At 42.6% G+C, this 24,029-nt stretch overlaps 1 protein-coding gene across 1 annotated transcript in view; it reads right to left on the minus strand.

Annotated features, from left to right (window-relative positions):
• The window catches only part of LOC149445494 (uncharacterized), a 125,055-nt gene that overhangs the window by 16,564 nt on the left and 84,462 nt on the right, over positions 1–24,029 (minus strand). The window contains exon 10 of the mRNA XM_089653760.1: positions 2,617–4,008. Within this exon, the coding sequence (XP_089509886.1) occupies positions 2,617–4,008 (1,392 nt within the window). The remainder of the gene's footprint in view (positions 1–2,616; positions 4,009–24,029) is intronic.

The following is a 24,029-nucleotide window of genomic DNA, read 5'->3' on the forward strand; positions in this document are numbered from 1 at the left end:
CATGAGGCCAACTACATCCCCACTTTCAAATACTTGAGAGTCCTACTTCTGTCCTGGACTCATCTTCACCTCTCCTGGATAGGGAGGATCAGTGATGGAAAATTGGCCTTTTTACCAAAACTCCTTTACTTGTTCTGTACTCTTCCCCATCCCCACCCCCACCGATCCCCATCTCCTCCTATACTCTGAAATTTTTTTTTAAATTCAACTAAGCAGACAAAGGGCCATGAATCCCAAGACATGCTATGTTTATACATAAGGAACAAGGAAGTTTGGGTGTTCCAAATGTTACTAAATATTTCTTGGTGCCCAGATTACCCCACTAACCCCCCTTTACACCACAATACATGGCTCCTTATGGGCTGACTTAGAAGCATTGCTCTGTTCTCAAACTTCTCACCATTCACTCCCATGGAGTCCTCCTAAATCCAGACCTACGTCTATCAGCCTCTTGATGGGTCACACACTCTGCACCTGGAACTCTAATAAATATTCCAGCAACTTCATATCCCCTCACTTGCCTCTCTGTCCTCTTTTGGGTGATCCTAAAAAGGTACTAAAATGGCTACAAACATTACTAACCTGCCACCTTCCCAGGAACCCTTAGTACGATGGCATTTGAAGCCCCCCAGACCTCACAAGTTACCAATTTAAATTGGCTATAAATGTTCTACTAGCGGCAAAACAAAGACTTGGAAACAAGAGCTTGGCCCCCTCGTGGAAGTCCATCTTAGCAAAGATGTCATCCAAGAAAGATGTCTAATAAGAAATTCTTAGAAACCTGGGCCCCGTGTATACATTACACTCACCCCCCCATGTCCCCTGACACCTACACACTGCTATAGGCATTGAGGCCCCAGGTTTCTGGTAAGGGGGTCCCCGATGTCCTCCATCTGTTCTTCATCTTACCATCTTGTTCTATTTCCTTCCCTCTTCCTTTTCTCTCAGCCCCCTGACCTGGGAGGCCTTGGTTACTGGGTATCTTGCCTATCCTCTGTGCAGGACCCGACTCTCACACCCAATCCAAGAGTGTCTCCCAAATTATGGCTAACTCAAGATTTCCCCTCCCCCTCATTTTATTCTCTTCTCCTTCCCTAATTATCCTCTTGTTGCCATTCTTACAATGTGTATGGTTACTGTAAACCCGATCTTGTAACACGCCGCGCTCATTGATCTTTATATCCATCACTTGTATTCTCTTGTATGATTTACGGATGCACGCTGGAATTGTTTTCATGGGTTGGTTACTTCTGAACATTTGTACGAGTTGCACAATGTATCCTACAAAACGTTAATAATAAAAACTTACTGCAAGTGAAAGTTAGTTGGACAAATGTGAGGAGCATTTCCCCCGCCGAGATACATTGTGGCCATCATTTATTTTACACAATGATTTCCTATGATGGTCAGCTCCATCTAGTGGCCTCAATGCAGTATTTTCCTGAAATCCCTCTGTGATATGGGGGTTTGTTAGCTCCTGTGGTAGATGTTTGTAAGTGAGTCCACGTCAGTCAAGACTTGCGGTTTATCGGCACGGCAGCCCACTTTTATTAAGAAGGAAAATGAAAGTCTTTACACCAGAAGGTTTCCCACGCAGGGGATTGTCCAGCTTTGTCAATACATCAGATCACTGAAAATGCTAGCTCACCTGGCTACACTTCAGCAGCACCACTGATCTTTACACTGGTCCCCAGACTAGGACTTCTTCAGGATTACTCAGCCTTGGTTACAGCACCTCACTACACAGGACCACTCCTGGCCTCTACATCGGGTTCCCCACCCCCCTCAAGCTTGATCACTCCTCCATTGACTTCTGGACTTACTCCACCCCCATGGACTCCCTCCAGACCCCTGGACTCACAAGCCACTTCAGGTCCCCCAGACTCTTGGAGCTGTCCTGACTTTCCCCGTCCTTGGGAGAGTAATCCCACCTCACAAGGGATGCAGTCTCCAGCTGGAACCCCCAGCTCTCCTGACAGGGTCCAGTCTCCAAATGGCAGAAGACCTGGCCTATAACGATCTGACCACCTATGTACTCACACAGACTGCAGGCATCTAGCAAAGCCTGGACATGGGACTGAAGGTCTTGTCCCAACCAAGAATCTCTGGAACCTTCAAGCTCCAGGTCCCGACCAGGAACTACCAAATCCATTCACAACCTAGAACACAGTTTTCTCTGCTCACAAAATACATGTTGGAGCTTCTCAAACAGCAGCCAGGAGGACCCGGTGTCATTGTCACAGTGGCAGGACCTCACACTTCCACACCTCCATCAGACCTCCAAGTGTTTGTGAGAGCTTCTGCTAGAACATTGACTCCATTTTTATTCTTCTCTTATCAATGGCCGACCCGGTCCCACACTTCATCCATGTCTTTGGGGACCTCTGATCTCCTTATGAACTGTTTCTTCCATGATGAAGATCAGCCATGGAGTATATCTGAGGTGTATATCGGTGCTTCTTCCCCACATGAGAGCTGGGATGTCCAGCAACATTAATCTAGAAGACATTTCCCACACTCAGGACACTAATACACCTCCAGGGTTGTGTGGGATCCCTGATGTACAGGAAGACAGGACTTCAGAGAGGAACATTTCCCTCACTCAGGACAGGAAAGTGGCTTCTCCCCTGCGTGAGATCTCTGATGTCTGGAAAGATGGGACTTCTGTGAATAACATTTCCCACACTCAGGACAAGAATACGGCTTCTCCCCCGTGTGATATCTCTGATGTATAACAAGTTCTGATTTGTATACAAAACATTTCCCGCACTCAGAACAGGAAAATGTCTGCTCCCCTGTGTGGGATCTCTGGTGTGTATAAAGATGGGACTTCAGTGAATAACATTTCCCACACTCAGGACAGCAATACGGCTTCTCCCCTGTGTGAGATCTCTGATGTTTGTGAAGATTAGAGTTATCGGAAAAACATTTTCCGCACTCAGAACAGGAATACGGCTTCTCCCCCGTGTGAGATCTCTGATGACTGGAAAGGTAGGACTTCTCTGAAAAACATTTCCCGCACTCAGGGCAGGAATATGGCTTCTCCACCATGTGAGATCTCTGATGTCTGTGAAGATTGGACTTCTGTGAAAAACATTTCCTGCACTCAGGACAGGAATATGGCTTCTCCCTCGTGTGTGATCTCTCATGTCTGTGAAGACAGGACATATTTGAAAAACATTTTCCACACTCAGGACAGGAAAGTGTCTTCTCCCCTGTGTGAGATCTCTGATGTTTGGAAAGATTGGACTTCACTGAAAAACGTTTCCCGCACTCAGGGCAGGAATACGGCTTCTCCCCTGTGTGACATCTCTGATGTATGTAAAGATCAAACTTCTGTGAAAAACATTTCCCGCACTCAGGACAGGAATACGGCTTCTCCCCGGTGTGAGATCTCTCATGTGTGGAAAGATCAGACTTCTGCAAAAAACATTTCCCGCACACAGAACAGGAATACGGCTTCTCCCCCGTGTGAGATCTCTGATGTCTGTGAAGACTGGACTTCTTTGAAAAACATTTCCCACACTCGGGACAGGAATACGGCTTCTCTCCTGTGTGAGTTCGCTGATGTGTGTAAAGATCGGACTTCTGCAAAAAACATTTCCCGCACTCAGGGCAGGAATGTGGCTTCTCCCCCATGTGAGATCTTTGATGTGTGTAAAGATTGGACTTGACTGAAAAACATTTCCCGCACTCAGGACAGGAATACGGCTTCTCCCCCGTGTGAGATTTTTTATGCCTATTAAGATTGGATTTACACTGGAAACCTTTCCCGCACTCAGTACAGGAGAAGCTCTTTCCTGTTGGAAGGCCGGCCCGGTCCCGCACAGTCTGAGGTTCCTCAAGATATGAGGAATCCGATGGTCCATCTACACTGGGTGGTGCCGGATGGACATTGGAGGGAGCCGGGTTTTCTCCTGGACTATACTGTGTGATGTCCTCATCTTCTACTTTCCAGTCTGGAGACAAAGTGAGACAATCCTCAGAGGTTTTCCTCATCTCCCGGCCATGGACTAAAATACAAAGACAAAGAGGATTACTAGACAGGAGCTGATTGGTTCCCCCAAACCTGGACGTGGTATACTTGGACAGAGGGGTGGTGGTGGACGTGGTATACTTGGACAGAGGGGTGGAGGTGGACGTGGTATACTTGGACAGAGGGGTGGCGGTGGACGTGGTATACTTGGACAGAGGGGTGGTGGTGGACGTGGTATACTTGGACAGAGGGGTGGCGGTGGACGTGGTATACTTGGACAGAGGGGTGGTGGTGGACGTGGTATACTTGGACACAGTTCCCCACACACGGCTAATGTGTAAGGTAAAGTCTATGGGCTGGAAAAATCTGAATGTAAATGGATAGAAAACTGGCTAAAAGATCGTATTCAGAGAGTAGTGGTTAATGATTCATACTCTGAATGGTCTGGGGGTGTCAGTGGTGTACCCCAAGGTTCAGTGTTTTTAGTGGTGTACCCCAAGGCTCAGTGTTATTAGTGGGGTACCCCGGGGTTCAGTGTTATTAGTGGGGTACCCCAAGGTTCAGTGTTATTAGTGGGGTATCCCAAGGTTCAGTGTTATTAGTGGGGTACCCCAAGGTTCAGTGTTATTAGTGGTGTACCCCAGGGTTCAGTATTAGTGGGGTACCCCAGGGTTCAGTATCAGTGGGGTACCCCAAGGCTCAGTGTTATTAGTGGGGTACCCCAAGATTTAGTGTTATTAGTGGGGTACCCCAAAGCTCAGTGTTATTAGTGGGGTACCCCAGGGTTCAGTGTTAGTGGGGTACCCCAGGGTTCAGTATTAGTGGGGTACCCCAAGGCTCAGTGTTATTAGTGGGGTACCCCAAGGTTCAGTGTTATTAGTGGGGTACCCCAGGGTTCAGTATTAGTGGGGTACCCCAAGGTTCAGTGTTATTAGTGGGGTACCCCAAGGTTCAGTGTTATTAGTGGGGTACCCCAGGGTTCAGTATTAGTGGGGTACCCCAAGGCTCAGTGTTATTAGTGGGGTACCCCAAGGTTCAGTATTAGTGGGGTACCCCAAGGTTCAGTGTTATTAGTGGGGTACCCCAAGGTTCAGTGTTATTAGTGGGGTACCCCAGGGTTCAGTATTAGTGGGGTACCCCAAGGCTCAGTGTTATTAGTGGGGTACCCCAAGATTTAGTGTTATTAGTGGGGTACCCCAAGGCTCAGTGTTATTAGTGGGGTACCCCAGGGTTCAGTGTTATTAGTGCGGTACCCCAGGGTTCAGTGTTGGGACCCTCACTCTGTAATCTATATATACGATATGGTGTCGGGGATCTCAGTCTTTGCAGATGACACCAAGCTGTGCCGGGGAATAACGTCCTTACAGGATGTCTCCAACTTACAAGCCGACCTCAATGCTCTGTGTAATTGGGGGGCTATGGGGCCAATGAGGGCTAATGGTGATAAATGTAAGGATCTGCACTTGGGGGGGGGGCTAAGAATATGCATCATACATACTAGGGGGGGTACAACTGGGGGGGTCAACAGTGGAGAAGGATCTGAAGAGGACAATGGTGGAGAATGATCTGGAGGAGTCAATGGTGGAGAAGGATCTGTGGGGGTCAATGGTGGAGAAAGATCTGGGAAGGTCAGTGGTGAAGGATCTGGGGGGCAATTGTGCAGAAGGATCTGGAGGGGTAGGGGTCAGTGGTGGAGAAGAATCTGGGGGTTCTAGTAGATCAAAAGCTTAATAACGGCAGCAATGCAAAACTGCGGGTTCTAAAGTGAGCAAAATCCTCTCTTGTATTAGGAGAGGTATAGACTCCAGAGAGAGAGAGATATCACCCCCCCTCCCCCCCCCGGTACAAATCATTAGTAACACCTCATCTGGAATATGCAGTTCAGTTTTGGACTCCAAATCACAAAAAGAACACATAATATAATACATAAGGGGGGATATGATCTCCATGTATAATACATAAGGGGGGATATGATCTCCATGTATAATACATAAGGGGGGATATGATCTCCATGTATAATACATAAGGGGGGGATATGATCTCCATGTATAATACATAAGGGGGGATATGATCTCCATGTATAATACATAAGGGGGGATATGATCTCCATGTGTAATACATAAGGGGGGATAAGATCTCCATGTATAATACATAAGAAGGGATATGATCTCCATGTATAATACATAAGGGGGGATAAGATCTCCATGTATAATACATAAGGGGGGGATATGATCTCCATGTATAATACATAAGGGGGGGATATGATCTCCATGTATAATACATAAGGGGGATATGATCTCCATGTATAATACATAAGGGGGATATGATCTCCATGTATAATACATAAGGGGGGATAAGATCTCCATGTATAATACATAAGAAGGGATATGATCTCCATGTATAATACATAAGGGGGGATATGATCTCCATGTATAATACATAAGGGGGATATGATCTCCATGTATAATACATAAGGGGGGATATGATCTCCATGTATAATACATAAGGGGGGATATGATCTCCATGTATAATACATAAGGGGGGATATGATCTCCATGTATAAAACATAAGGGGGGATATGATCTCCATGTATAATACATAAGGGGGGATATGATCTCCATGTATAATACATAAGGGGGGATATGATCTCCATGTATAATACATAAGGGGGGGATATGATCTCCATGTATAATACATAAGGGGGGATATGATCTCCATGTGTAATACATAAGGGGGATATGATCTCCATGTATAATACATAAGGGGGGATATGATCTCCATGTATAATACATAAGGGGGGATATGATCTCCATGTATAATACATAAGGGGGGATATGATCTCCATGTATAATACATAAGGGGGATATGATCTCCATGTATAATACATAAAGGGGGATATGATCTCTATGTATAATACATAAGGGGGGGATATGATCTCCATGTATAATACATAAGGGGGGATATGATCTCCATGTATAATACATAAGGGGGGGATATGATCTCCATGTATAATACATAAGGGGGGATATGATCTCCATGTATAATACATAAGGGGGGGATATGATCTCCATGTATAATACATAAGGGGGGATAAGATCTCCATGTATAATACATAAGAAGGGATATGATCTCCATGTATAATACATAAGGGGGGATATGATCTCCATGTATAATACATAAGGGGGGATATGATCTCCATGTATAATACATAAGGGGGGATATGATCTCCATGTATAATACATAAGGGGGGATATGATCTCCATGTATAATACATAAGGGGGATATGATCTCCATGTATAATACATAAGGGGGGATATGATCTCCATGTATAATACATAAGGGGGATATGATCTCCATGTATAATACATAAGGGGGGATATGATCACCATGTATAATACATAAGGGGGATATGATCTCCATGTATAATACATAAGGGGGGATATGATCTCCATGTATAATACATAAGGGGGGATATGATCTCCATGTATAATACATAAGGGGGGATATGATCTCCATGTATAATACATAAGGGGGATATGATCTCCATGTATAATACATAAGGGGGGATATGATCTCCATGTATAATACATAAGGGGGGGGTATGATCTCCATGTATAATACATAAGGGGGGATATGATCTCCATGTATAATACATAAGGGGGGGTATGATCTCCATGTATAATACATAAGGGGGGATATGATCACCATGTATAATACATAAGGGGGGATATGATCTCCATGTATAATACATAAGGGGGGATATGATCTCCATGTATAATACATAAGGGGGGGATATGATCTCCATGTATAATACATAAGGGGGATATGATCTCCATGTATAATACATAAGGGGGGTATGATCACCATGTATAATACATAAGGGGGGATAAGATCTCCATGTATAATACATAAGGGGGGATATGATCTCCATGTATAATACATAAGGGGGGATATGATCTCCATGTATAATACATAAGGGGGATATGATCTCCATGTATAATACATAAGGGGGGGATATGATCTCCATGTATAATACATAAGGGGGGGATATGATCTCCATGTATAATACATAAGGGGAGATATGATCACCATGTATAATACATAAGGGGGGATATGATCACCATGTATAATACATAAGGGGGATATGATCTCCATGTATAATACATAAGGGGAGATATGATCACCATGTATAATACATAAGGGGGGATATGATCTCCATGTATAATACATAAGGGGGGATAAGATCTCCATGTATAATACATAAGGGGGGATATGATCTCCATGTATAATACATAAGGGGGATATGATCTCCATGTATAATACATAAGGGGGATATGATCTCCATGTATAATACATAAGGGGGGATAAGATCTCCATGTATACTACATAAGGGGGGATATGATCTCCATGTATAATACATAAGGGGGGATATGATCACCATGTATAATACATAAGGGGGATATGATCACCATGTATAATACATAAGGGGGGATATGATCTCTATGTATAATACATAAGGGGGGGATATGATCTCCATGTATAATACATAAGGGGGATATGATCTCCATGTATAATACATAAGGGGGATATGATCTCCATGTATAATACATAAGGGGGGATATGATCTCCATGTATAATACATAAGGGGGGATATGATCTCCATGTATAATACATAAGGGGGGATATGATCTCCATGTATAATACATAAGGGGGGATATGATCTCCATGTATAATACATAAGGGGGGATATGATCTCCATGTATAATACATAAGGGGGATATGATCTCCATGTATAATACATAAGGGGGATAGGATATCCATGCATAATACATAAGGGGGATATGATCTCCATGTATAATACATAAGGGGGATAAGATCTCCATGTATAATACATAAGGGGGGATATGATCTCCATGTATAATACATAAGAGGGGATATGATCTCCATGTATAATACATAAGGGGGGGGGATATGATCACCATGTATAATACATAAGTGGGGATATGATCTCCATGTATAATACATAAGGGGGGATATGATCTCCATGTATAATAAATAAGGGGGGATATGATCTCCATGTATAATACATAAGGGGGGATATGATCTCCATGTATAATACATAAGGGGGATATGATCACCATGTATAATACATAAGGGGGATAAGATCTCCATGTATAATACATAAGGGGGATATGATCTCCATGTATAATACGTAAGGGGGATATGATCTCCATGTATAATACATAAGGGGGGATAAGATCTCCATGTATACTACATAAGGGGGGATATGATCTCCATGTATAATACATAAGGGGGGATATGATCACCATGTATAATACATAAGGGGGATATGATCACCATGTATAATACATAAGGGGGGATATGATCTCTATGTATAATACATAAGGGGGGGATATGATCTCCATGTATAATACATAAGGGGGATATGATCTCCATGTATAATACATAAGGGGGGATATGATCTCCATGTATAATACATAAGGGGGATATGATCTCTATGTATAATACATAAGGGGGGGATATGATCTCCATGTATAATACATAAGGGGGATAAGATCTCCATGTATAATACATAAGGGGGGATATGATCTCCATGTATAATACATAAGGGGGATATGATCACCATGTATAATACATAAGTGGGGATATGATCTCCATGTATAATACATAAGGGGGGATATGATCTCCATGTATAATAAATAAGGGGGGATATGATCTCCATGTATAATACATAAGGGGGGATATGATCTCCATGTATAATACATAAGGGGGATATGATCACCATGTATAATACATAAGGGGGATAAGATCTCCATGTATAATACATAAGGGGGGATATGATCTCCATGTAAAATACATAAGGGGGGATATGATCACCATGTAGAATACATAAGGGGGGATATGATCTCCATGTATAATACATAAGGGGGGAATATGATCTCCATGTATAATACAAAAGGGGGATATGATCTCCATGTATAATACAAAAGGGGGGATATGATCTCCATGTATAATACATAAGGGGGATAAGATCTCCATGTATAATACATAAGGGGGATATGATCTCCATGTATAATACGTAAGGGGGATATGATCTCCATGTGTAATACATAAGGGGGGATATGATCTCCATGTATAATACATAAGGGGGGATATGATCTCCATGTATAATACATAAGTGGGGATATGATCTCCATGTATAATACATAAGGGGGGATATGATCTCCATGTATAATAAATAAGGGGGGATATGATCACCATGTAGAATACATAAGGGGGGATATGATCTCCATGTATAATACATAAGGGGGGGATATGATCTCCATGTATAATACATAAGGGGGGATATGATCTCCATGTATAATAAATAAGGGGGGATATGATCTCCATGTGTAATACATAAGGGGGGAATATGATCTCCATGTATAATACAAAAGGGGGATATGATCTCCATGTATAATACATAAGGGGGGATATGATCTCCATGTATAATACATAAGGGGGATAAGATCTCCATGTATAATACATAAGGGGGGATATGATCTCCATGTATAATACATAAGGGGGATATGATATCCATGTATAATACATAAGGGGGGATATGATCTCCATGTATAATACATAAGGGGGGATATGATCACCATGTAGAATACATAAGGGGGGATATGATCTCCATGTATAATACATAAGGGGGGAATATGATCTCCATGTATAATACAAAAGAGGGATATGATCTCCATGTATAATACAAAAGGGGGATATGATCTCCATGTATAATACATAAGGGGGATAAGATCTCCATGTATAATACATAAGGGGGGATATGATATCCATGTATAATACATAAGGGGGGATATGATCTCCATGTATAATACATAAGGGGGGATATGATCTCCATGTATAATACATAAGGGGGGATATGATCGCCATGTATAATACATAAGGTGGGATATGATCTCCATGTATAATACATAAGGGGTGATATGATCTCCATGTATAATACATAAGGGGGGATATGATATCCATATATAATACATAAGGGGGGATATGATCTTCATGTATAATACATAAGGGGGGATATGATATCCATATATAATACATAAGGGGGGATATGATCTTCATGTATAATACATAAGGGGGGATATGATCTCCATGTATAATACATAAGGGGGGATATGATCTCCATGTATAATACATAAGGGAGGATATGATCTCCATGTATAATACATAAGGGGGGGGATATGATCTCCATGTATAATACATAAGGGGGATATGATCTCCATGTATAATACATAAGGGGGGATATGATCTCCATGTATAATACATAAGGGGAGATATGATCTCCATGTATAATACATAAGGGGGGATATGATCTCCATGTATAATACATAAGGGGATATGATCTCCATGTATAATACATAAGGGGGGATGTGATCTCCATGTATAATACATAAGGGGATATGATCTCCATGTATAATACATAAGGGGGGATATGATCTCCATGTATAATACATAAGGGGGGATATGATCTCCATGTATAATACATAAGGGGGGAGATATGATCTCCATGTCTAATACATAAGGGGGGGATATGATCTCCATGTCTAATACATAAGGGGGGATATGATCTCCATGTATAATACATAAGGGGGATATGATCTCCATGTATAATACATAAGGGGGGATATTATCTCCATGTATAATACATAAGGGGGGATATGATCTCCATGTATAATACATAAGGGGGGATATGATCACCATGTATAATACATAAGGGGGGATATGATCTCCATGTATAATACATAAGGGGGATATGATCTCCATGTGTAATACATAAGGGGGGATATGATCTCCATGTATAATACATAAGGGGGGATATGATCTCCATGTATAATACATAAGGGGGGATATGATCTCCATGTATAATACATAAGGGGGATATGATCTCCATGTATAATACATAAGGGGGGATATGATCTCCATGTATAATACATAAGGGGGGATATGATCTCCATGTATAATACATAAGGGGGATATGATCTCCATGTATAATACATAAGGGGGGATATGATCTCCATGTATAATACATAAGGGGGGATATGATCTCCATGTATAATACATAAGGGGGATATGATCTCCATGTATAATACATAAGGGGGGGGATATGATCTCCATGTATAATACATAAGGGGGATATGATCTCCATGTATAATACATAAGGGGGGGGATATGATCTCCATGTATAATACATAAGGGGGATATGATCTCCATGTATAATACATAAGGGGGGATATGATCACCATGTATAATACATAAGGGGGGGATATGATCTCCATGTATAATACATAAGGGGGATATGATCTCCATGTATAATACATAAGGGGGGGATATGATCTCCATGTATAATACATAAGGGGGGATATGATCTCCATGTATAATACATAAGGGGGGATTGCTGTAGGAAAGTCCTGGATTCTTTCTTGGATACACAGAATATAACTGGATATAACATTTATAGGGAAAGTTGATCCAGGGAATATCCGATTGCCTCTCCGGGGGTCAGGAAGGAATTTTTTCCCCTGCAGGAGCAGATTGGATCGTGCTTTGCTTGGATTTTGCTTTCTGGTGGATCAGCTGTGGGTGTCGGATTCTAACTTTTATTTTTAATGGTACAACTAGATGGAATGTCTTTTTTCAGCCAGACTAACTATGTAACTATGTAGGTCCCACACCGCTGCCTCCCATCTCCTGAGACTGCACTCAGTGACTTGGGTCTGAGACACTACAGACATATCCCTCCACCCGGCACAGCCAGCAGATAACAGAGCAAGGAACCCTGGGAGAATTGTTCTGTAAGAGATCTTACTAGACCCCGACATGGGGCAGAAGATCAAAAGCACACACCCCAGGTGCCTAGGTCTAGTAATGTCTATGGTGAAAATGAACATTTTGCTGCCAGCTGAACCCCAGAACCTCCATAAATCCAGTCTAGATACATAAATTGTGTCTGCAGCACAGAAAAGGAAGATTATCCGAGAGAAATCCAGGAATACAGGACGGGGAACACAGCTCAGGAAAGTGACCAGGGGATTACAGGCTGATATCACCCAGTCCCCGCCCTACTCTGGACCAATCAGTGAGCAGTATGGGTGGAGGAATGGATTTAGTGTTCATGACCCACCTGTGCTGATCTCTGTAGGAGTGTCCTCCTCTATAAATGTCCCCGTTATTCCATCCTCCTCCATAGACTGCTGATCATCCCTCACATACGCCTCTTCTTCTTCTGCTTTCACCTCAAATTCTATATCGATTGGATCTCCACTCTAAATCAAGGAAATGAGAGAAAATATCATCTGTGAAATGTAAGGTCACATAAAAAAAACTCCACACATAGTCTCTATGAATCCATGTTCTAGATGCTCCATCCCACCAACCTTGTAATGGTGATCTTCCTGTGTGGAATCCCGGGAATACAGAGGACGGGGACATCTCTCTGGGGGGTTCCTGGTATTAGGTGGCTCCATCATATCCTTGTGTCCTTCTGAAAACTCCTCCATCACTCCATACTCCTCATCCTCCTCTTTATACTCTTCTTTAACATCAATATTATCATCCCCGAGGATTCCACTCTGAAAGATATAATAAAACATTCATTGTAACAAACATGCTGTGTATAAATCACAACTACCAATAATTGTCATCATCTACCTGATGATGGTGAGGGATGGTGTGACCTTCCTGTGTGGAATCCCGGGAATACAGAGGACGGGGACATCTCTCTGGTGGGTTCCTGGTATTAGGTGGCTCCATCATATCCTTGTGTCCTTCTGAAAACTCCTCCATCACTCCATACTCCTCATCCTCCTCTTTATACTCTTCTTTAACAACAATATTATCATCCCCGAGGATTCCACTCTGAACATTCAAAAAGAAATTCAATGTAACAAACACCCTTGAGGAACAATCACTAATAGTTATGATTTATACACATCTACCTGATGATGGTGAGGGATGGTGTGACCTTCCTGTGTGGAATCCCGGGAATACAGAGGACGGGGACATCTCTCTGGTGGGTTCCCATGACTGGATCCATCTGTAGGAAACACACACACTGACTGAATCCATTGTTTCTATGTGTTTATCAGATGATGGGGGATCTAGGTGGATCCTCCGTACTGCTCTCTCCTTTACAATAAAGTCTCCTCTTACCCGGTGATGTGAGGGGCGGCTGATTGTCCATCATGACGTCCTTGTAGAGGTCCTTGTGTCCTTCTAAATATTGATTTGTATCATCAACATGTGTGTATTATCTGCTGGAGATAAAAGACGTCACAGTGACAACGGAGGAAGAGGACGGACATGAAGGGGGGTTACTGGGTATAAATAGAACATAACATCTTATTACCCCCTCTGCTGCCATGTCCACCAATGTCTCCAATATCCTTCACACTGCATGGCACAGCCTGTTTTTTTTTCCAGATGACTTCCTGTGTGTACCTGACATCACTTCCTGTCTGTATTCCATAGAGAAGTCCTGTCTGGGTAAAAATGAGATCACCATCTTGTGGAGTTCAGAGGAACTGCAGCCCCGAGAAATGTCCCCTAATAACCATTCCTGCATTGTATCTACCTTACAGGGAAGTGCAAAAATAACTAAAAAAAAGTAAGAAACAATAAACCTAACTCTTATGCAACCAACTGTTTAAAAAAGTTTTTTTACTACAGATAGAAAAGTCTTAAAGAAACAGAGATAACAACAAAGGTATACATAATAAAACAGAAACCTCCAAAATCAGACAGACTACCTCTTATATCAGAGAGAGACAGACTACCCAGAATGTCCCATCCTTCATATCAGAGAGAGACGGACTACCCGGAATGTCCCATCCTTCATATCAGAGAGAGACAGACTACCCAGAATGTCCCGTCCTTCATATCAGAGAGAGACGGACTACCCGGAATGTCCCGTCCTTCATATCAGAGAGAGACGGACTACTCGGAATGTCCCGTCCTTCATATCAGAGACCGAGACAGACTAACCAGAATATCCCATCCTTCATATCAGAGAGAGACAGACTACCCAGAATGTCCCGTCCTTCATATCAGAGAGAGACAGACTACCCAGAATGTCCCGTCCTTCATATCAGAGAGAGACAGACTACCCGGAATGTCCCATCCTTCATATCAGAGAGAGACAGACTCCCCAGAATGTCCCGTCCTTCATATCAGAGAGAGACAGACTACCCAGAATGTCCCGACCTTCATATCAGAGAGAGACAGACTACCCAGAATGTCCCATCCTTCATATCAGAAAGAGACAGACTACCCAGAATGTCCCGTCCTTCATATCAGAGACCGAGACAGACTACCCAGAATGTCCCATCCTTCATATCAGAGACCGAGATAGACTACCCAGAATCTTCCATCCTTCCTATCAGAGAGAGACAGACTATCCAGAATCTCCCATTGTTCCTATTAGAGAGAGTCAGACTACCCAGAATGTCCCGTCCTTCATATCAGAGAGAGACAGACTATCCAGAATGTCCCGTCCTTCATATTAGAGAGAGAGACAGACTACCCAGAATGTCCCATCCTTCATATCAGAGAGAGACAGACTACCCAGAATGTCCCGTCCTTCATATCAAAGAGAGAGAGACAGACTACCCAGAATGTCCCATCCTTCATATCAAAGAGAGAGAGACAGGCTACCCAGAATGTCCCATCCTTCATATTAGACAGCCAGCCAGCTCTTGAAGGCTGGTAGGAAAGAACCATAAGGGTACCTGAAAGTAGGTAGGTGGTCTTTTTCCTTTTCCTTGGGGGCCCCCTCAAGATACCAACGGTCACACCTGTACACAGCTACGAGATCTCGGAAAGTGAATGCACTCAAATCACCTCAGTTGTGATTGCAAACACTTCAGTTTTGTTGGCATAACATCAGGGTTATTATACTGTAGTCTTTAGGCAAACACACCCTCAGACCATCCAATCAAATACATGGACATTGTTTTACCTTAACTCAACAATTATTTGTATGAGGTTTGCATTTCCACTCTTCTGCTTTATCTATCATACCATATCTGACCATGGCTGTAATCTGACCCAACACCCAAGTTGTGGTTAAAACTTTTCAGAAGTGAGAGTAAACCTTATCTGCTTTTTTGTAAGGTTTGCAAAAACACTCATTTCTACATGAAGCTGGCATAGACAGTTTTGTTAGTGTGCACATATCTTATATATGTATGTTAAACTAGCATCTTCTATTAGTGTATACAAAATGGATTCAGTTATATTTCATTTAATCCTTTCAGTCCCCTCTTTTATCACATACTGATAACACTTTTCATTGATTCACTCTCCCTATTGTCTCAATCCCATGCATTTCCTCATATTGTTGAAGCAAAAACATTTCCTCCCTTTCCTTCTCATTAATTCTCATTTTGATACACATGATCATTCAGTTGTGATGAGGTAACCCCTCACCCATCCTGAACTCCCAGAGGGTTTCTGAACCACTTTCTATCATATGAATTCTCCAATAGAAACCATAGTGGGACAATGATAATAGTCACTATTGATAAGATAATAATCAGGTTCATCCAGTCCTCACGGGGATCCAGTAGGTTGGGTAGCAAAGTTCTTGGCTCCTTCTTCTGTTGGTTGATCAGCTTGATTGTGTCTCTCATCTTGGGAAATCCTTTAGACTCTTGATGCATGGATCCAGGTGCCTGATCCTTCAGTAAGAACAGCTGTACGTGTAATGGCCATGATCACTGTAGGTTCTCCAAACCGGGGTCTCACCCTTGGATCCAGTCTTCGGATCACCACTTGATCACCTACCTCGAAGGGGTGGGTTGGTTGATCTGCGGATAAAAGAAAAAAACAGCAGCATCATTTTGTTTGTTATTCAAATTTTCACACAATGCTCTTACATATTCTGCCTGTATCACCTCTAAATCTCCTTTCTGCCACAGAGGGGGTTGCTGTCTAGTCCAAGGGGTAGGGAATGGTCTTCCCATTAGTATCTCAAAGGGAGACAACTTACTCTGTTTATGAGGTGTCATCCTTATTTCAGCTAGTATAGCAGGTAACACAGCTGGCCAATTCTTCAGAGTCCCTCCCGTGGCTTTCACTAATTTATCCTTAATTGTTCTATTCATTCTTTCCACTACTCCAGAACTCTGAGGGTGATAAGGAATATGGAGCTTCCATTGAATACTCAAAGCCTTTGAGACTCCCTGAGTCACTGCTGCAGTAAAAGCTGGTCCCTGATCGCTTTCTATGAACAAAGGACAACCCCATCTAGGAATGATTTCCTTACACAAAACCTTGACCACTGTCTCTGCTGTTTCATTCCTACATGGGAAAGCTTCCGGCCAACCTGAAAATCTGTCTACTACCACCAACAGCTTATCTCCTTCTTTTGATTTAGGGAGATGTGTAAAATCTATCTGTAGATGTGTGAATGGTGCCTCAGGGGGTGTTAAATGTTCATGTTTCCCATGCTGGCCATGCCCAGGGTTGTTTTGTAAACAAGTAAGGCACCTTCCCAATGTTTCCTCCACCAAATCATGGAGAAACCATACACAAAATCGTTTGTGCATTTCTTTCTCCACTAACTGTTTTCCCTTATGACCTACACCATGAAAATTTTGAATGAATAATACAGCAGCTGCCTGTGGAAGTCCTACAATCCCCTCTTTTGACATAAGACCATGTTTGTCTTGTGTCAAACCTCTGCTAGCCCAAAAATCAACTTCACTCTCAGAGGCTTGTGCCTGCAGTGTTCCTAAAAGCTCATTTCACAGTAGGGATGGAGTGGACAACATTACCATAGATAGATCTGCTCGATTATGCAGTTGCCCTGTAGTTTTTGCAGCTGCATCTGTCATAGCATTGCCTTTTGTGACTGGGTCTTTGGCGTTAGTATGTGCCCGCACTTTAACCACTTCCAGACCGGACACTTTTACCCCCTTCCTTACCAGGGCAATTTTCAGTTCTTAGCGCTATCACACTTTGAATGACAATTGCGCAGTCATGCAACACTGTACCCAAATGAATTTTTTACCATTTTTTTGAGATAGATAAAGCTTTATTTTGGTGGTATTTATTCACCGCTGGGATTTGTATTTTTTTTGCTATGTAAATGAAATGTCCAAAAATTTTGAAAAAAAGTGTTTTTTTTATAAAAGTTTGCAAATAAATAATATTTCATCATAAATCTTAGCCACAATTTATTCCGTTATCTTTTTAGTAAAAAAAAAAAAATCCAAATTAGTTTATAAGCAAAAATTATAATTTTTAAACATTTATTTTTACATTTTTATTTATTTATTTATTTTTTTTACATACTGTCACCCTAGCAGTGTGGGATCACCATGGTGACACTGTACTACTTGTGAGGGGTGATGAAGATTTTTTTTTTTTTTTACACTTATTGCTTTTACACCCATATAGGATGTAAAAGCAATCATTTCTCTTTCTCTCTGTGTGCATTCTTGCACTCATTGAGAAGAACTGAGTGAGCTGTGATTGGTCACAGCTTGTCACATGGTACAAGGCTTTTGTGAATAGCCTTGTACCATGTGACCTCTGTGATCATTCACAGATTTCGCATATAGTAAGCAATGATGTCAGAAGTGACATCTTGCTTACTACTTTGCATGTGATCACTGATTGGCCAATCAGTGATCACATGATCGGGACATGATCGGGATCGGGTACAGAGGTCCCGTCCGACGATCGGTGTTTCACTGTGTCCGGAGGACACAGCGGGCACCGGATCGCGGTGCTGCGCGCTCTCAGGGAGCGCGCACAAGCAGGGTGCGGGGAGTCCGTTTATAGATGGCCACCCGACCCTGCAGTGCCACCGTCTGGCCGTTTATATACAACAGCCGGTCGGGAAGTGGTTAATGACCGCTATCCTTCTTGGAAGTTGGAGTGCAGCAAGCAAATCCTGGATCAAAGAATGATGGGATATTGACTTGCCATCGGCTGTAGTGAAACCACGGCATTGCCAAATACGGCCAAAATCATGTACAACCCCAAAGATATATTTAGAATCTGTGTATATGTTAACATCTCGATCTTGATAAAGAGTGCAAGCTCGTGTTAGGGCCACTAATTCAGCTGCTTGTGCACTGGGGTAGGGGATGGAACCTGTTTCAATAATAAGAGGTGGTTCTACTACTGCATAGCCTGTGATGTATGTAGCATCACTAGGGCGTGTACAAGATCCATCGACAAACACATCAGGGGCTCCAGGAATCGGAGTCTCCAACATATCTAGTCACGGAGAAGTGTCAGCTTGGATAACATCCAGGCAATTGTGCTCCTCCTGCAATTCTGGTGACCTTGTGTTGTGAAGATTAAGTAGGGAGGACAATAAAAGAGATGGTCCTGATGTAGATGGGCTGTATTTAACTGTGAGGTTATTGGTGGATGTCAAAATTACTTCACATCCTGCCAGGCGTTGTGCTGACATGTGTTGAGTGTTAATGTTTTTCAGTACATGTAGGACATGATGAGATGTGTGTAATATCAATGGGTTCCCCAAAACTATGATAGATGCCATTTCCACAGCCAAGGCACACACAGACAAAGCTTGGAGACACCCCGGCATGCCCTGGACCGGGATGGGCATTGTTTTTGATAAATATGCTACCGGCCTCATGGCACCTCCGTGCTCTTGAGCTAGTACTGCAGCCATGGTTTTACATGCAGATTGACAATACAAATGAAAGGATTTAGTATAATCCGGTAACCCTAATGCGGGAGACGAGACCAGTGCTGTCTTCAAATATTCAAATGCCTGCACCAATGGCGGCGTCCATTCAATACGGTCTGGCTGATCTTTCAGTGTCACTTGATGTAATACATTGTCATTATAAGAACAGTCAGGAATCCACTGTCTACAATAGTTTACCATACCTAGGAAGGATTGCATCTGAACCTTAGTTTCTGGTTTTGGTTGTTGACATATTGCTGCCACTCTCCTTGGGCTCAGCCTCCTCTGGCCCTCAGACAATACAAATCCTAGGTACTCAACTTGTGGTGCCACAAACTGCATCTTTTTGCAAGAGACTTTCTGTCCCTGATCAGCCAGAAACCGTAACAATGATAATGAATCAGCCTGACACGCCTTCTCGCTCACAGAACTAATCAGTAAGTCATCCACGTATTGGATAAGTACTGAACCATGGGTGGGTACCCAGTCATTGAGCATGGATCTACTGGCCATGGTATATGCTGCCGGCGAGTCTACATAGCCCTGAGGGAGACGGGTCCAGGTTAGCCTCTCCCCTTGTAAACAAAAAGTAAACAATACCTGTGTCTCCGGGTCAACTGGGACACTAAAAAATGCATTTGACAGATCAATTACTGTAAAATGTGTGGCGTTGGCAGGTATAGCATTTACCAAAGTTGTTATATCTGGGACTACAGCGGCAATGCAGGAGCACATGAAATTTATGATACCAGACCTGTCCATCTTTTGCTTGTACCGGGAGGGGAGGTGTAATGCAAGTGGGGGTTTCCTTGGATTAGGGCATCCCTGTACTATAGCATCCAGCTCCTTGGGATCTATTGCCTTTAAAATCAGCTGCTCCCCAATCATCATGAATGGAAAGGCTGAATTCATCATATCTAGCTCAGCTGTCTCATCTTTAACTTCCCCCTTGTTACTTTCTGCTGACCTAAGAATTCTATCACTCTTTTCTACCTTCTTTATCTTCCTCTTTACTTTCCCTTTACCCCTCTCAGTATCCCTTTGACTAACACTCCCAGTTTCCCCATCGGAGCTAGATTCTTCTGACTCCCCTGTATGTATCTGGGAAGCAGCAATAAGAACCTCTTCATCTTCATCTACTTGTTTTACCTGTGGGAGTGCTGGGTGTGATGGGGCTGCATGTGGAGCTGTAGGGGCAGGACGTCTCACTGTGTTTGTATGGCGGTGGTGGTGTGAAATCATTTGCTACAATTAGAGTCATATAGCCTGGTGCATACTTCAACCAATTCTTACCCCCTTCATACATATAATTCTTGTCCCAATCTGGATTTCCAGTCCCCCAGATACCTACCTGAGGCTGTTCCTGCAAACACATTCCTCTAATCATATCCATACACATAGTGTCATTTCCCCCTTCACAAGGAAAACTAGCTCCACCCAGTCTGACCATCCCACTAAATTATCCACCCAGGGATTAACATAATACATATCAGAAGGGGATACCCTTGCTACATATTCTTTACAAGTTTCATTTAAGGTAGATGTGTTCTTTCCCCTCAGCTTTCTAGTTTTTCTAAACAACTTAATCAACTTTTGTGGCGGCACATGACGGGGTCCTCCCTCCTTACCTGAGGAATTACCCATAGCAGTAAATTAGTAAACTAACAAACAAGACAAAACAACAACAATAACACACTTTTTACAAATAATACAAAGTGCTGTGCCAGGTGTGTCCTGGTATTATTCCCCGAGCCGAGAATCCCTTAGTCTCGCTCCTAAAACTCCAACCACCAAATTTCCCTGAAGTTCAGAATAATTACCTCGGTAAAGAAAGCATTAAAAAATAAAACTCTCACTTACCTTGGCAATTATCCCACTTCTGACACCACTGAAAGTAGGTAGGTGGTCTTTTTCCTTTTCCTTGGGGGCCCCCTCAAGATACCAACGGTCACACCTGGACACAGCTACGAGATCTCGGAAAGTGAATGCACTCAAGTCACCTCAGTTGCGATTGCAAACACTTCAGTTTTATTGGCATAACATCAGGGTTATTATACTGTAGTCTTTAGGCAAACACACCCTCAGACCATCCAATCAGATACATGGACATTGTTTTACCTTAACTCCACAATTATTTGTATGAGGTTTGCATTTTCACTCTTCTGCTTTATCTATCATACCATATCTGGTCCAACGCCCAGACCATGGCTGTAATCTGACCCAACACCCAGACCATGGCTCTAATCTGACCTAACACCCAAGTTGTGGTTAAAACTTTTCAGAAGTGAGAGTAAACCTTATCTGCTTTTTTGTAAGGGTTTGCAAAAACACTCATTTCTACATGAAGCTGACATAGACAGTTTTGTTAGTGTGCACATATCTCATATACAGTTGCAAGAAAAAGTATGTGAACCCCTTGGGATTACGTGGAGTTTTGCATGAATTGGGCATAAAATGTGCTCTGAACGTCATCTAAGTCACAACAATAGAAGAACACAGTCTACTGAACATAATACTACACAAACATTAGATGTTGCCATGGTTTAATTGCACATAACATGTAAACATTCACAGTGCAGGGAGGAAAAAGTATGTGAACCTTTGGACTTAATAATTGGTTGACCCTCCTTTGGCAGCAATAACCTCAGCCAAACGTTTCCTGTAGTTGCAGATCAGACCTGCACAATGATCTGGAGTAATTTTGGACCACTCCTCTTCACAAAACTCTTTCAGTGTAGCAATATTCTTGGGATGTCTGGTGTGAATCGCTCTCTTAAGGTCATGCCACAGCATTTCAATCGGGTTGAGGTCAGGACTCTGACTGGGCCACTCCAGAAGGTGTATTCTGTGCTGTTGCAGCCATTGTTTTGTTGAATTACTTGTATGCTTTGGGTCATTGTCCTGTTGCATCACCCATCCTCTGCGGAGCTTCAGTTGGCGGACAGATGGTCGTACGTTTTCCTGCAAAATGTCTTGACAAACTCTGGAATTCATTTTCCCATCAATGACAACAATCCGTCCAGGCCCTGAGGCAGCAAAGTAGTCCCAAATCATGATGCTCCGTCCGCCATGTTTCACAGTGGGGATGAGGTTTTGATGTTGGTGTGCTGTGCCTTTTTTTCTCCACACATAGTGTTGTGTGTTCTTCCCAAACAGCTCAATCTTGGTTTCATCTGTCCACAGTATATTTTGCCAGTAGTGCTGTGGAACATCCAGCTGCTCTTTTGCAAACTTCAAACGTGCTGCAATATTCTTTTTGGACAGCAATGGCTTCCTCCGTGGTGTCCTCCCATGTACTCCATTCTTGTTTAATGTTTTCCTTATTGTAGATGTGTCAACAAAAATGTTAGCATGTGCCAGAGATTTCTGTAGGTCTTTAGCTGACACTCTGGGATTCTTCTTTACCTCATGCAGCATTCTGCGCTGTGCTCTTGCAGTCATTTTTACAGGACAACCACGCCTAGGGAGAGTAGCAACAGTGCTAAACTTTCTCCATTTGTAGACAGTCTGTCTTACCGTGGACACATGAACATCAAGGCTTTTGAATATACTTTTGAAACCCTTTCCAGCTTCATGCAAGTCAACAATTTTTGATCGTAGGTCTTCTGAGAGCTCTTTTCTGCTAGGCATGGTTCACATCAGACAGTGCTTCTTGAAACCAGTAAATCCAAAACAGGTGTGTGTTTTTTAAGGGAAGGACAGCTGTCAGCAACACATCCAATATCATCACACTGATTGGAGTCAAGGTTGGCTCACTCCTGGCTCCAATTAGCTCTGGGAGAAGTCATTAAGCTAGGGCCTCACATACTTTTTCCTCCCTGCACTGTGAATGTTTACATGTTATGTGCAATTAAACCATGGCAACATCTAATGTTTGTGTAGTATTATGTTCAGCAGACTGTGTTCTTCTATTGTTGTGACTTAGATGACGTTCAGAGCACATTTTATGCCCAATTCATGCAAAACTCCACGTAATCCCAAGGGGTTCACATACTTTTTCTTGCAACTGTATGTATATTAAACTAGCATCTTGTATTAGTGTATACAAAATGGATTCAGTTATATTCCATTTAATCCTTTCAGTTTCCATGTCAGCTCATGTGCTGTACATGCCTCTTACTGTGTGTTCTGCATTGTGGGGTGGTTTCCATGTCAGCTCATGTGCTGTACACGCCTTTTACTTTGTGTTTTGCATTGTGGGGTGGTTTCCATGTCAGCTCATGTGCTGCACACGCCTGTTACTGTGTGCTTTGCATTGTGGGGGGTTTCCATGCCAGCTCATGTGCTGTACACGCCTGTTACTGT

This window comes from Staurois parvus, unplaced genomic scaffold, assembly GCF_062004578.1.
Source record: "Staurois parvus isolate SC_StPar_1 unplaced genomic scaffold, SC_StPar_1.0 ptg000720l, whole genome shotgun sequence".
Lineage (NCBI taxonomy): Eukaryota > Metazoa > Chordata > Amphibia > Anura > Ranidae > Staurois > Staurois parvus.